General features: G+C 34.3%; 1 protein-coding gene across 2 annotated transcripts; it reads left to right on the top strand.

The window, feature by feature from the left end:
* The first annotated feature begins 5,040 nt into the window (after positions 1-5,040).
* On the top strand, positions 5,041-16,105 carry LOC141781348 (serine protease 27-like). Of its 2 annotated transcripts, XM_074657040.1 has the most exons (6): positions 5,041-5,391; positions 7,759-7,779; positions 8,993-9,155; positions 9,855-10,123; positions 11,949-12,088; positions 14,082-16,105. In XM_074657040.1, exons 1-6 carry the CDS (start codon positions 5,337-5,339, stop codon positions 14,364-14,366), a joined length of 933 nt encoding a protein of 310 aa, XP_074513141.1. In that variant the 5' UTR covers positions 5,041-5,336; the 3' UTR covers positions 14,367-16,105. The 2 variants fall into 2 exon arrangements, with proteins under 2 accessions (XP_074513141.1, XP_074513142.1); XM_074657041.1 differs by lacking the exon at positions 7,759-7,779 and having other exon boundaries at positions 5,041-5,424.
* Positions 16,106-17,035: the final 930 nt, after the last annotated feature.

Raw genomic sequence — 17,035 nt, 5'->3', positions numbered from 1 at the left:
AAAACAATAAAGCAAATATATAAACACATTTAAATACATAAATACACAAATCAGCTAAAATGAATCATTGTTTTAACGCTACTGCTCCTAATATTCTACTTAAATGTGCAACCCGTGCTTGACTAACAAGATTTCTTCAATGCCGAAGTGTTGAGAAGACGTTAATGAATAATCCTAATAAGTAAGATGTGTTTCACAGCACGTTATATTAATCAGAAGACCCAATAAACCTAAAATTGAGAGTTTTTCAGGTGGAGTACTGGTGAAAGTTCAGCTTTCTATTTGGTCCAATCACAGAGCAGGGCGCGGGTGCTCTGCGTGATGACGTAACGCCGGAAGTTAATACGCGTGCTGGCGAGCTGAAGCTTGAAGCTTTCCAGCAAATTGGTTCGGAAAAGGGTTCATTTCTCGAGGCTTCATGTGCACGAAACCACCTGGTGGTCAAAAAGTGTAAAACAGGCAGATATGATCTTAACCATGTCACAAGATAAGATATTCCTTTATTAGTCCTGCAGTGGGGAGATGTGCAGTGTACAGCAGCAAAGGGGATAGTGCAAAAAACAACATGCATCAGCTAACACAGTAAAAAAGAGCTAAACAAAGTGTAACAAAATATGAACCATTTAAATAGAAGGAAGTATAAAAAATAGGAGCAGTATATTCAGTATTGACAATAAACAAGACTATTAACAAGTGGAAAATTATATTGCACAGTGAGAATGAATGAATGAATGAATGAATGAATGAATGAATGAATGAATGAATGAATGAAATTCCACCTGAAAATATCAGGTTATTGTCAGTTTTTGGTGTGTAAGTGAAAGTGGTCTACTGGGACCACAGATCTGTGATATACTGTATTTTGCGCCAGTAAAGGCTGTTGGGAATGAATATAAACAATGAAAAAATATATATTACCATGTAATCAATTTATATCTATATAATATATAATATAATGTATATTTTCTAGTAAGTATATTATGAGTATATAACATACATGTATAATAAATTGGAATGTTTTATTCATCTTAAGTGTATAAACCAATCCTTTGGTCAATAATTGTATTGTAGTGTAGTGTTATATAATATAATAATGGCAGGAGGGGTAATATTAGTGTTCTTTGTCACTTCTGGAAAGTGGCATTGGTTTAACCAGTGAAGATCGGTGAAGATCTGAACCACTTCCTGAACCAGTCAGCGGTACGGCCGGGCAGCGAGGCTTTGGACGTCATCAATGACGTAATTGGTCTAAAACGATACAAGCCTCGATACGCGCATCGCGGAAAACTTCCTGGATTACTCGACACACGCTCCGAATCCTCGGCACAGCCCGTAACATCACTAGTTAATAGATCATGTGAGAAACTAGTAGAGCAAAATCAGCGTTTTAAAAACAATAAAATACAGTAAATTCAACATCCAAGTCCAAATCCAGCGAGGCCGAATGAGTAAACATACACAGACTGAACAGAAAAAACAATATAGCAAAATATATAAACACATTTAAATAAATGAATACACAAATCAGCCAAAATAAATAATCGTTCTGATGCTACTGCTTCTAATATTCCACTTAAATGTACAACCCGTGCTTGACTAACAATATTTCTTCAATGCCGAAGTGTTGAGAAGACGTTAATGAATAATCCTAATAAGTAAGATGTGTTTCACAGGACGTTATATTAATCAGAAGACCCAAGTAAACGTAAAATTGAGAGTTTTTCAGGTGGAGTACTGTTGAAAGTTCAGCTTTCTATTTGGTCCAATCACAGAGCAGGGCGCGGGTGCTCTGCGTGATGACGTAACGCCGGAAGTTAATACATCATGTGAGAAACTAGTAGAGCAAAGTCTGCGTTTAAAAAATAATAAAATACAGTAAATTCAACATCCAAGTCCAAATACAGCGAGGCCGAATGAGTAAATATACACAGACTGAACAGAAAAAAAACAATAAAGCAAATATATAAACACAATCAAATACATTAATACACAAATCAGCCAAAATGAATCATTGTTTTAACGCAAATGCTCCTAATATTCCACTTAAATGTACAACCCGTGCTTGACTAACACGATTTCTTTAATGCCGAATTGTTGAGAAGACGTGAATGATTAAGCCTAATAAGTAAGATGTGTTTCACAGCACGTTATATTAATCAGAAGACCCAATAAACTTAAAATTGAGAGTTTTTCAGGTGGAGTACTGGTGAAAGTTCAGCTTTCTATTTGGTCCAATCACAGAGCACGGCGCGAGTGCTCTGCGTGATGACGTAACACCGGAAGTGTAGCAGAAGTTTCTCCATACTTCTGGTCTGTTAATACATCATGTGAGAAACTGGAAAGCAAAGTCTGGGTTTTAAAAACAATAAAATACAGTAATTCAACATCCAAATCCAAATACAGCGAGGCCGAATGAGTAAATATACACAGACTGAACAGAAAAAAACAAATATATAAACACATTTAAATAAATTAATACACGAATCAGCCAAAATAAATAATTGTTTTAATGCTACTGCTGCTAATATTTATTTATTTATTATTTTTTTATTGAGAAATTCACATTACAATATGGCATCGTACAGAACAGTCCACAACTACAAGGGAACAGACAAGCCTGGACATTGGCGTACAGTGCATAAGAGTGTGGATGAAGAGAGAAAAAACAAAAACCAAAATAAATAAATAAATAAATTTTAAAAAAAGTAAGGGAATGTGTGAATAGTGCTAATAGTGCTATAGGGGTTCTCTGTAAGGTTAAGGTCCTCAACTAACATTGAAAGCTTCATAGCATTCTGTTTCTTCATATGTTTCAGAGATGAAAAGTAAAGACACAGCTCCTTATGAAAAACAGAAATTTGGTCTTGATTTCAGGAATCTATTTTTATGTATAAAAAACTTTCCAAGAATAATTATGGAATTGATTGCCAGGTCATGTACAGTGTAGCAGAAGTTTCTCCAAGCTTCTGGTCTGTTAATACATCATGTGAGAAACTAGTAGAGCAAAGTCTGTGTTTTAAAAACAATAAAATACAGTAATTCAACATCCAAATCCAAATACAGCGAGGCCGAATGAGTAAATATACACAGACTGAACAGAAAAAAAAAATGTAGCAAATATATAAACACATTTAAATAAATTAATACACAAATCAGCCAAAATAAATCATTGTTTTAACGCTACTGCTCCTAATATTCTACTTAAATGTACAACCCGTGCTTGACAAATAAGATTGTTTCAATGCCTAAGTGTTGAGAAGACGTTAATGATTAATCCTAATAAGTAAGATGTGTTTCACAGGACATTATATTAATCAGACGACCCAATAAACTTAAAATTTTGAGTTTTTCAGGTGGAGTACTGGTGAAAGTTTGTTTACGTATGAGATCCAACATTAAAATATATAGCCTACTCTTAAAAATAAATGAATAAATAAACTATTCAATAAATAAACAAATGTCATTAAATGTAGCAAAAATAATATTGAATTAAATGTAGCCATTATTTAATTGATCAAATGTTACATAAATTGATATTTCTGTTTTAATTTGCTTCTTTATTTATTTATCTTTGTATTAATTCCCTTATTTATTTACTCCTCTGTTTAATTTTTATAAATGTATTAATTTATGTTTGCATTCTTTTATTTATTTATTTGTTGTTTTTTTCATTTATTTTTCTATCTATTTATTTATTTTTGCATTTAATTTAATATTATAAAATCAAATAAGACAACAATTTAGTACTGTTTTAATTATGATAAATTAAAAAGCACGAATGCTTTTAGGCATGTGCTTCAGAAGTCATTTTTTTTTAATTCTTTACATATAACTGTAATTTATGTATATGTCATTCTACTCTGTTTATTGTCAATACTGTTCATATTGTTTCTATTTTTTAAATATTTCCCCTTTTTCGTATTGTTCCTATTTTTACTGATGCTTCTTGTTTTTCACGCTATATATCCCCTTTGCTGCTGTACAATGCAAATTTTCCTACTGTGGGACTAATAAAGGAATATCTTATCTTCTCTTATTTTAACAATTTACGTTTGTATAGCTTGGCTACTGCTATTTTTGAGATACAGACAATGGGCCATACCTTTTTGTTTGCATACTTATTTTGCAGAAATATTAACATATTCCCTTATTTCAGATCTATTTTTTTTTTTAAAGGATAATTTAATAAACTTGAGATCACCTTGATAACACCGGCTGTTAGGTCTTTAACAAAAAGGAAATGAAGCAGGATGATAAAGGTTAGATTATTCTGTTTATGAGCTCAGCTGTGTGCTCCCCAGTTTATTAGCTTATTTATTTACTCCTCCGTTTAATTTTCTCTTTTATTAATTTATGAATGTATTTATTTTTGTTTATTAATTTATAATAAATATCAATTCATGTCACAAAAATAAATATAAAATAAATAAAAAATGAATGCAAAAATAAATAAATCAAAGATAAATAAATAAATAAAATAAAAAATAAATTAATTAATTAATACAAATAAATACATAAATAAATAAAAGGGAAAATTAATCAAATGAGTAAATCCATAAAGGAATTAATACAAAGATAAATAAATAAAGAAGCAAATTAAAACAGAAATATCAATTTATGTCACATTTTATCCATTAATTAATGGATACATTTATTTTTAATTATACTAAATGTTTATTTATTTATTTTTGCATTCATTATTTATTTATTTTAGCTTTATTTTTTAAATGTGTGCAATTATGTTTTTATTTATGCAAAATTTTCCCTTTGCATTTCACCCCTCATTTATTACTTTTCTGAAGCTTAAAACTTTCCTGTTTGCTGCTGCCTTTTATTAAACCAAATAATTATCTGATACTGCACTATAACTTTAAACTCTTGTGTGTTATACTCTATTTTAGCTTCTATTCTAGCTTTTGTTTTTTAGCTTCTTTTTATTTTCTAATCTTTAACGTTTTTATGTTTTTATGACTGTTTTATTGCTTAATGTTCTTTTGGACTTTGCTCTTGAATGTTTGTTTAAAGCACTTTGAATCGTCCTGTTGCTGAAATGTGATATACAAATAAAGCTGCCTTGCCTTGCCTTTTACAATGTATGTGGTTTATAATTAAGCCGGGTTCAACGCAGGTTCTTCAGCAACAATTCAACGGCCCCATAAAGGCGTGAAAAGGCCCTGCTGGCATGCTGTGGTAGAAGAAGAAGGGCGTGTATGGAAGGGCTGTGTGAGGTGTGACAGCAGCACAATGCACCTGACAGGAGGGCTGATTACAGTCACATCTTCCTGCTCCAGCCTAGTCAAACTGCACTGATTACAGGATATCATAAGATTGACATCATGGAGGTGAAGCGGTTAGTTTACAGTGTCGTTCTCCTGGTTTTAACAGCTACAGGTGAGTGCCGTTAAATACTGTCTCATTACATGTGTATTAGATGATGTATATCTGTATTTATAATGGAAGGAAAAATAGAATTAACTGTTTTATTTCTGTGTAATTACCCACTTTTCAGACACTTTATATTTATACTCTTTGGAGGTTTTCCTGTCTGTTAAACCCGCTGGTGATATTACAGAGCTGAGGAACAAACTGCTTCACATTTTAACATCAGACATGAAGTAAAACATTCATCTCATCAGTCTGAAATGTAAAATATAAGAGGTAATAGACAGGATCTGATAGAGAGGAGATGCTTCACTCAACATGAAAATCCAGAACAGCCAGTTTGACGCTTTGTTGACTGTTCACACTGAGAGTCCATCTGTTCCACCTGACCGATTTTAGAGGTGGTTTCACTTCTCATTTGGTTAACAAATCAATCTGTCTCTTCTGTTTCTGTCAATAATAATTACAACAGAACAAGGTGACTATACAAATCAGAAATGAATGAATGAATACGTTTTAAAAAGAGTAAGTAAACCAACAAAAAACTAAACTAAAATCTTCATAGTTAAACATTTTAATGGTCAGTAATTAAGTGAAAGGAGACACCTACTGAGAAGTTGTGGAAAGTGACTACATTTACTCATGTATTGTAGTTAAATAAAAATTAAAAGTTATTTTGTTTGAGTATTTCTATTTCAGTTACTTTACAAATTAAGATTTTTACACAAAATGATCAGCTTATACAACATGATGCACACTGTTATAAATACGCCAAAACAGACTATACCTCTGATGTATGGAGGACGGAACCTGCCAAATAAATAAATAAATAAAAAATAAATGACTCGATGAATAAATAAATATGTCATGTAAAAATGTAGCAAAATATTAAAAATAAATGTAGACATTAATTAATTGTGAAAAATGTAACATAAATTGATATTTCTGTTTTAATTTGCTCTTTTATTTATTTATGCATCTATTTGTATTAATTTATTAATTTATACATTGATTTTTTATTTATCTTATATTTATCTTTAAGTGTGTGTATTTATTTATGTATTTATGTATTTATCGATTTCTTTATTTCTGCACAATTGTCCCTTTGCATTTCACCCCTTATTTATTTCCCCAAACTTACAGCATATATTTCTTTTTACATTTCTTTATGCATTTCTGCCTCATTGTGCGCATGAGATGGCTAAATAATAAATAAATAAAAGTAAATGCAAAATAAATAAATTTCTAAATTAATACAAATAAATAAATGAATAAAAGTAAATAAATAAGTGAATTAATACAAAGATAAATAAATAACAAAGCAAATTAAAACATAAATATCAATTTATGTCACATTTGATCGATTAATTAATGGCTACATTTAATGACATATCTATTTATTTATCGAATCATTTATTTATTATTTTTTTCCCTGCATCCCTTTAATATTGCACCAATATTTTTGATATTATTATTATTTTGTTATCAATACTTATGTATTGTTATTTATGTTGAGCACAGTAGGCCACCGTAGGGTACTACAAAGTATTTCACTGCACAATGTAGAGATATGTCTATGAGTATGTTACAAATATACTTGAACTTTGAACGTACAAGTACTTTTGATTCTATAGGTAAATTTACTTTAGTGACATTTTCAATGCTGGAGTACGTTTATATCGCGGTATTCCTACTTTTAATCAAGGAAAGGATCTGAATTGAGGGTGTCTCGATATATCGACGATAACTGTCATATTTAAAAATGAAATATTGATATCATGTTAATGATACACAAATGATAATATTGTGCAAATAATCAGCACCTAAAATAATTCTTTATATATAATTATAGCTAGACTCTCTCTCTCCTCCTTGTATTTTGAGTACAATTCATTTGACAAAAAAGCGACAAAACGAACAATAAACAAAGTAAAAAACTGTCTTTAACAATGTGTTGTATTTTATAAGCTTCTCAAATGTTATTTTAATGTAATATCTTAATCTGGGGAGTGAACTAAAGCTGTCAAATGAATGTAGTGGAGTAAAAACTGCTTCTTCATCACTCTCATGACGACACAGTTCTTCTAATAAAGTTGACCTCATTAACTCATCTCAAAAATGATTTATTCATCAATATGAATACTGTGCGTGTTGTTCTTTTGTTTGGTCTAAATGCCACAAATACCGACCTCACCCAGCAACACGATGACCTCAACAGGCCAACTGGTCGGGTCTGTTTCTCGAACACGCTCACAAATGTAAATATGCTGGTAGAAACCTTTTTTTTAACAGTAACGATACAACTGTTAAACAAACAGGCAGACTGAAATAACTTCCTGTGAACAACTAATGTATTATTCTTTGTCTCTCACACAGGAAGCAATGCACAGTTAGATGGTGAGTTATGTTCTCATACTTTGGTTTAATTATTTAATTTAAAGGTTTTCAAGGAGTTCATAACAGCCTCTGAACTCTCAACATGAATCCAGTCCAGGTTTGAAGAGTCTATATACATATTGTATATATAATAAACAAATCAAAACGATATAATTATAATCTATAATAGACTACAGCAGCTTTCAGACACACTTTTGCTATTTTTACATTTCTGTTTGCATATGGATTAAAACTATTAGTGCCATAAAAAAAAATGTAATCTGTAAATAAATAAATAATAATAATAATAAATATGTAATTTAAAAAAATGTGGAAACATAAAGAGAAATATATAAAGTATAAATAATTAAATAAAAATGTGGAAGAGTAATTTATATACACAACAAAAATATTATTTAAAAATATATAAGTATATACCGTATATAGATAAATAAATTAACAAATAAATGTGAAAATAAATAAAATTGCTTATAATTATTATTTTATATTTTGTTATTTGTCTTTAAATATATCCACATTTTTTTAATTGATATATTTATTTGTGTTTTTTTTATAGCACTTTTTACATTTAAGAATAAGAAAATAAATGTGTAAATATAAAGAGAAATAAATAAAAGAATAAATAAGTAAGTAAAGAAATGTGGAAATATAAAGAGAAATAAATAAAGTATAAATAAGTAAATAAAGATGTGGAAATAGCAATAAGGAAAAATAAAAGGATAAAAATAAATAAATGCATTATATTAAAATAAATACATCTTTAAAAATTTTAAAATATACAGAAAAAATGACAGCAATTTATCTATAACAAAAAATATTATGTAAAAATATATTTCTAAATATATACATAAATAAATTAACAAATAAATGTGAAATTAATAAAAATATTATTAAATTATTAAAATTATTTGTCTTTAAATATATCCACATTTTTAAATTGATATATATATATTAAAGATTTATTATTTTTGATGGCACTCCTATGACTCCATATAAACAAACAAGTTAGTGGGTAGTTGCATTTTTTTAACTTTGGACCGAGCCAGGCTAGCAGTTTCCCCCTGCTTCCAGTCTTTATGCTAAGCTAAGCTAATTGCCTCCTGACAAGAAAGTGAAAAATTGTGAATCACAAAATGTCAGATTATTGTGTGAAACCTCTAAATGAGAGCAGTTAGATGGTGCGGTCACCTGAACTCTGACTGTCTCGCTGCAGTTTGTGGCACAGCGCCGCTCAACTCCCGGATCGTGGGAGGCGAGGACGCCCCCGCGGGGTCGTGGCCTTGGCAGGCCAGTCTGCACAACCGCTTCGGACATTTCTGTGGAGGCTCCCTGATCACCAACCAGTGGGTGCTGAGTGCTGCTCACTGCTTCTCCAGGTGAGCTCTGACCCTGACTCATGACTCAGCGCTCTAAACTCATGACTCATTACTATTACAGCGGTCTAAACAGAGGCGGTTTGTACAACAACAAAGAGAGAATGTAATGAGGGTGTGACAGGAAAAACACATTAAAACCATTTATCACGTTCTTCTACATGTCACAGTGAAATACCTGCAGTGTACAGCTTGTTCCACTGAAGTCCTGTACGTCAGGACATGTTTGAGCTACATGTACTTTACTTGAGGATTTTCTTCTCAGGCCACTTTCTACTTCTACTCCACTACATTTATCAGAAGCTTTAGTTACTTCACAAATTAAGATTCAAAGATTTGAAGTTTTAGTTCTTTTACTTTACTTTGACTTTTACTGTAACAGAGTATTTTAACAGTGTGGTATTAGTACTTTTACTGTAACAGAGTATTTTAACAGTGTGGTATTAGTACTTTTACTGTAACAGAGTACTTTAACAGTGTGGTATTAGTACTTTTACTGTAACAGAGTACTTTTACTGTAACAGAGTATTTTAACAGTGTGGTATTAGTACTTTTACTGTAACAGAGTACTTTTACTGTAACAGAGTATTTTGACAGTGTGGTATTGGTAGGTATACTTTGACAGTGTGGTATTAGTACTACAGTAAAGTATCTGAGTACTTCCTCCGTGTATTTAAACACGTTTTGTCCCGTGTTTCTCAGCTCCAGTACATCGGGTCTCACCGTCTATCTGGGTCGGGAAAACCAGCAGCTGTTTAACTTTGACGAGGTGTCCAGGTCGGTGGCCGAGGTCATCAGACATCCCGACTACGACAACACGCCCAACAACAACGACGTCGCCCTGCTGCGTCTGTCCTCGCCGGTCGAATTCACCAACCACATCAGACCGGTGTGTCTGGCGGCGGACGGCAGCGTGTTCAATGCTGGGACGACCTGCTGGGTCACCGGGTGGGGAACCATCCGAAGTGATGGTGAAAGTTCATTATTAAACGTATTAATAAGGGATGATTGTATTTGTTATTGTTGCATCACAAGACTGTGACTCTCTCTGATGAAGAAGAACGCAACGTTACCTGCAGCAAGCAGCCTAAATGTAGCACTCTTTCAAACCTGTTGCTCTTCAGTGATGTCACAACGGGTGTTTTCCATCGGCTCGTAAACCTGCGGTGACATCACTGATTGAATAAAGTGAAGGACGTCCTGTCAGAGTCATCGTGCATCGCTCCTCCTCCTGTCTTTCTAATTAGAGTCGACTCCTCGCCGTCCTGCTTCAACATCACGTCATTATCCCGGTGAAAGGGACCTTTAAAGACACCTAACACACCTATATAATGACTCTGGGCCGGCCCAGGCCAAAGTTAACAAGGATGACACCACATTTCATATAATAAAGTTTAAAAGACAAGACCAGGGACTGCTGAAACTGAAGGTTTACCGAGTACCGATACGAGTACTTCTCTGTGTCTAAAGACCCTCGTTAACAGCCAGCTGGAGGGTGTGAGCGACACACGGCAGGCTGGGGAGTCCCGCATACGAGGCGGTGCACCGCCACCGGCTCTAGGTCGACTTGGAAAGGCTCGGGGCGAAGGTGCTTCCCGGGCCGTGGACAAAGTGTCACCGGGGCGGACTGTCCTTAGTGCGCCCTAACCGCGTGGCTCGGCCCACGTAAAAGGTGCCAGGGGTCTGCGGCAATGTCTGCAACCCACCCGACCCGTCTTGAAACATGGACCAAAGGGATCTAACGCACGCGCGAGTCAGAGGGTGCAAAACCCCGTGGAGCAATGAAGTGAGGGCCGGCGCACGCCGGCTGAGGCAGGATCCCGGCCCCGCGGGGTCAGGCGCACCACCGACCCGTCTAACCCGCACCGTCGGGGAGGTGGAGCGTGAGCTCTTTCGATAAGACCCGAAAGATGGTGACGAGAGGTTAACGTCACGCTGCTGTAAAGTGGTATCGGAGCCGTTTTGCGAGTACGAGTACATGAGCACAGTATCGGACCCGATACCCGATACTGCTATCGGTGCATCCCTAGTCAGGACCATCTAAAAACCTTTGCGATCAAAAGTTATCAAACTTTTGCGTTTTCATGCAACGCTGGTGACGTGGCGTTTCGGCGAAAAAAGCACCTTTTGCCATAAAACAGGAAGTTGTTGTAACTTCAACATACTTTGTAAAATCTGCTCCAAAATGTCTCAGCCATGATGGCGGTCCAGGCCTGAGGTCATTTACATGCCAATATAGATTCATAGCCCCGCCCCCTTCACACTAGCCCCGCCCCCTTCCATAACTCATGAACCGTCTGTCGTAGCGTCTCGTGGGAGGGGTCATTGTACTCAGCAGAGAGTTGCTGTTTCAATGGTGAAGGTTATCCCCGCCCCTATCAAGAACCAGTTATCGTAGACAGTAGAGGGAGGCATCTTTTCACTCAGCAGAGTTCCTGTTTCATTGTGCCTGGCCGCGATGACCGGCGTCCCGCCATTACCCCCCGACGTGCGTAAATATGCAGGGGCTCGTCCATCGCTGCTTGCCAGCTTTAATTTTTACTGATATTTTGTCTCTCAGCTCCGAGCCCATTGGTTCCTTCTGAAGACGTAAATAAACACTAATACATAGTTTCATCAGTAATCTCCTAAAACAGCTGCTCACCGTAGATTTTAGGAGGAAATAGTGACTTTGTTGGGGACTATTTTCAGCGGCGGATTAATCCACATGTGGTGTTCTAGTGAGTATTTAGGACGGTGTGTTCAAGGTGATGAAGGAACATGTCAACCAGATTTAATGTACCTTTTCTTCTTCAGTTCCTCTCCCGTTCCCACAGACGCTGCAGGAGGTGAGCGTCCCCATCGTGACCAACAATCGGTGTAGTGAAGCCTACACTTCGATCACAAGCAACATGGTCTGTGCCGGTCTGGAGGAGGGAGGGAAGGACTCCTGCCAGGTGAGTCTGTCTGCAAAACCCTCCCTTGACCTCTGACCTCCAGATTATGTGAATGTAAATGGGTTCTATGGGGACCCACGAGTCTCCCCTTCACAGACATGCCCACTTTATGATAATCACATGCAGCATAAATGTGTTATTGTCTCCTATTCTAAAATGGTGTGTTTGAATATTTCTGCATACTGGGGTCCCTAAACAGTCTTGAATTACATCAATTGGGTATCACTGTAAAGCTGAGACTCTTGTGGAGCCAATGAGCCCAACTGTATTCATGTGTGATGATGTTAGTCCCCATAGGAGACATTTCATTGACCTCACTGTATAAAATGACCTGTGGTGACCTCTAGGATAATCACAGCCTCATGAAACTTTACAGCCACAAACTAGAGACCTAGAGCATTCAGAGGATGGATGGATCAGACTAGAGACCTAGAGCATTCAGAGGATGGATGGATCAGACTAGAGACCTAGAGCATTCAGAGGATGGATGGATCAAACTAGAGACCTAGAGCATTCAGAGGATGGATGGATCAGACTAGAGACCTAGAGCATTCAGAGGATGGATGGATCAGACTAGAGACCTAGAGCATTCAGAGGATGGATGGATCAAACTAGAGACCTAGAGCATTCAGAGGATGGATGGATCAAACTAGAGACCTAGAGCATTCAGAGGATGGATGGATCAAACTAGAGACCTAGAGCATTCAGAGGATGGATGGATCAGACTAGAGACCTAGAGCATTCAGAGGATGGATGGATCAGACTAGAGACCTAGAGCATTCAGAGGATGGATGGATCAAACTAGAGACCTAGAGCATTCAGAGGATGGATGGATCAGACTAGAGACCTAGAGCATTCAGAGGATGGATGGATCAAACTAGAGACCTAGAGCATTCAGAGGATGGATGGATCAGACTAGAGACCTACAGCATTCAGAGGATGGATGGATCAAACTAGAGACCTAGAGCATTCAGAGGATGGATGGATCAGACTAGAGACCTAGAGCATTCAGAGGATGGATGGATCAGACTAGAGACCTACAGCATTCAGAGGATGGATGGATCAGACTAGAGACCTACAGCATTCAGAGGATGGATGGATCAAACTAGAGACCTAGAGCATTCAGAGGATGGATGGATCAAACTAGAGACCTAGAGCATTCAGAGGATGGATGGCTTTCCTAGCTGGATTGATCAATAAGGGGGTTTCTGAGCAGTTTACACAACAGAAGTGCTCGCCATCCAATCGACGAAAACATGCAATTCTTGCAGAAATCTCCAAAATGTCAAAAGCTTTTGATCCCAAATCACAGCATGGCTTTTTCTCTGGTGTTCCTCAAGGTCTTGGTGTCTTAATGTGGCATTTGGAGGGATTATTGATCATTTTTATCAATTCTCCAGTGGTAAAAAAACGGTTAAATTTAGCACCAAATCTGTGTAACAAATGGTATCAACCCAAACATTGCTGCAAGAACTTTTCAATTAATTAATTCATGTTTATTTCTGATTTATGAGTAGAAGAACTTAACACACAAATTAATTTCCAGGTTCCCAGCTTTCAGATGATGTACACCACTTCTATGTGACATCTACTGTTGACCTGCTATCTCCCCCTAAAGACCCCCTGTTCCCCCCTAAAAGAGACTAAAACGGGTTTATTGTGGGCCTCAGAGGGTTCATCATGTGTTCATCACTTTGATTAATGTTGCAGCTGGTAAAGGTGGAGCTGATTTTAATGACTTTATATACTGGTGGTAGTTTGTCAATTCCTCCTGGGGGGGGATCAATAAAGTTTTATCTTAACTGATAATAATACTTCATCATTTAATAGTCGATTCTATTTTGTTTTATTAATCTGAATCTGTAAAGTAACTAAAGTTATCGAATAGATGTAGTGGAGTAAAACTCAAGTAAAGTACTAGTAGCTCATAATTGTACTTCAGTGCAATACTTGTTGATGTACTTATAGTTTGCTGGTGTTCTGACCTGTTCAGGGCGACTCCGGCGGCCCGTTGGTGAGTAAAATGGGCTCCATTTGGGTCCTGGGTGGAGTGGTGAGTTTTGGACGAGGCTGCGCTGAGCCCAACTTCCCAGGAGTCTACGCCCGGGTGTCCGAGTACCAGTCCTGGATCAACGGCCGCATCTCCAACGGCCTGCCGGGCTTCGTCACCTTCTCGGGCAACGGGACGATATCTGGAACCGCTCATCGGGTTTCCTTCTCCGTCCCTCTGCTGCTGTCCATCCTGCCGGTCCTCTTCTCTCTCTGTGTGCTCTCATAGGAAGTCTAATGGGGACATAATTCATTCATTCATTCATTCATTCATTAATGAATTAATTCATGAATTCATTAATCAATGCACCAGTACAGAGCCAGTATCACCGCGCCGCTGCCTTCTCCTCTCACTGAGATCCATTTATCTTTAAAACAAGCAAAATAATCTTCGAGATATCACAAACTTATATCAACAAAATTATGATTTAAAAACTTTCTTGATTAATCGACTCATCGTTTTGTCTTTAAAATAACAGAAAATCCTAAAAAAAAATCATCTCTTTTCTTTCTTCTGCTGCACAAAAACATGATGTTCAAAAGAATATAGAAGTTATGTATTTATATATATATACAGGTATAATGATCTGTAACTTACAGTGTGTTTTACCAGAACACCTCTTGTTATATCTTTGGTTGGGGCTGCAACTAACGATTATTTAATCTGCAGATTATTTTCTTAATTAATCAATAAATTATTTTGTTTATAAAATGTTAGAAAAAAAATACAAAAAAAATATATAATTTCCCACCATCTAATCTTCACATTTGAGAAGCTGGAACTACAGAATATTTGTCTGTTCTCTTGTAAAATTACTTAAATCACTTATCAAAAATAGTTATTGATTAATTTTCTACTTTTGTTTAATCGTTGCAGAAATAAGTTAAAGTGGAAACAGGTGAAATAATCTTTAAACTTCGTTCGTTAATGAAGTTATCAGTTAATAAAATGACGATTGTTAAAAAAAGCTATTAAAAATAATTAATCAGTAATGTATTAAGTAAAATAAATAAATTAAAAGATCATTAATTAACTATTTTCTTATTCTGTATTGAAATCATGAATTTATGATTAAGATTTAAAAAGTAAAATTATTCTAAACGTTTTTTTTAATTGAGTAAAATTAAAAAAAATTAAAAATATTGATTTTCCCTTTTAATATTTACAATTTCCATTTTGTGGATGGTTGTTTAGATTTAAAGTTAAATCTTTAACAAAAATAAGTTGATTAATTTAACAATTAATTGTGAGGTGGAATATGTTTGGCTGACACATAAGTAAATATATACAATTTATTTAAAAAAATCCTTTCTACTGTAAAATTAAATTATTAATTCATCATTTAAAGACAAATTAAGGAAATTATTAATCGATAAATGTAATTATTTATTTAAAATATAGTTTAAATTGGAGAATTTATCAACATGGTTATAATTAAAGAATACAAGTTAATAATTATCTAAATCTATTTAAGAAATTAATCTGAACTGATTTTAGCCTGAAAACGATCAAATATACAGATTAATAATCAGTCTTTGTTCTAATGTTTCTACTTTAAAATCTCTGATTTATTTCTGTTGATTTTAATTTTATTTGTTTATGACCTCAAATATTAAACTTTTGTACTGGTGGTGAATTTTAGAAGTGAATGAACTTGATATGGAGCGATGGACTTTAATACCTCTATAATCTATGCATTATTACCTATTAATATATATATTTTTGCACAAAACAGATGCAACTGTGATTTAGTTTTTAAGCATTCAACACTCGAAGTACAGATTATATTTACACTATAAGCACTTCCATAATGAAACATTTAGTCAAACATGTGAAACACCAGTCAGTGTGTTTAGTTCAATATGACAACAAGTGAAATGTATAATAAATATTATTCAATATGTTGTAACACCAGATACAAGGCGACTGTCTGTCTGACTGTATTATGTTCAATAAAATAAAATAAATTCTAAACATTTGGAGTATTTATGTTTGATTTTCTCCTTCTGTGAAGCGTACTAATACGACACAGCGAATGTGTACAAATACTCTGTTAAAGTCCTGCATTGAAAATGTGACATAATTAAACATTTACTCAAGTACTGCACAATATTTAGATACTTGTACTGTACTCGAGTATTTCCATTTTTTTTTACTTCTACTACTACAATTCAGAGAGAAATATTGTACTTTATATACTACTGCACTACATTATATATATATATATATATATATATATATACAATAAAAATAATAAATACTACTACATTTCAGAGAGAAATATTGTACTATTGTATATACTACTGCCCTACATTTATGACAGCTACTAGTATAAGTAAGTACTAGTATAATAGTATAAAAGGTTTATAATTTGTTCAAATTATATGTATACATATGTGTATATATATATATATATATACACATATGTATACATATGTATACATATATAGATAAATACAATAAAATAATAAATATTATTACATTTCAGAGAGAAATATTGTACTTTATATATATATATATATAAATACATATATATATATATGTATATATATATATATATATACATATATATATATATATATGTAAAATATACAGTAATATAATATTGTGTAATCCAGTACAAAGTACAGTTGTGTTGTTTGTAAAGTGCTAGCAGTGATGGAGGAAGTATTCAGATCCTTTACTAAAGTAAAAGTACTAATAAAAGTACAACCAACAGTCTAAACATCAAAATTAATAAAAAATAAATTTAAATAAATAAATACAATAAAGAAGCACATTTGTGAAGCTGGAAACATGAAATGTTTTTACATGAAAAATAACTTCAGCTATCAAATAATTTTTCTTTTAAATCGATTAATTGATTAATTGATTAATCAGCTGTACAGTTTCATATG

This window comes from Sebastes fasciatus, chromosome 13 (assembly GCF_043250625.1).
Source record: "Sebastes fasciatus isolate fSebFas1 chromosome 13, fSebFas1.pri, whole genome shotgun sequence".
Taxonomy (NCBI): domain Eukaryota; kingdom Metazoa; phylum Chordata; class Actinopteri; order Perciformes; family Sebastidae; genus Sebastes; species Sebastes fasciatus.
The sequence above is the reverse complement of the archived record's forward strand: the minus strand, read 5'-3'. Positions and strand labels throughout refer to the sequence as shown.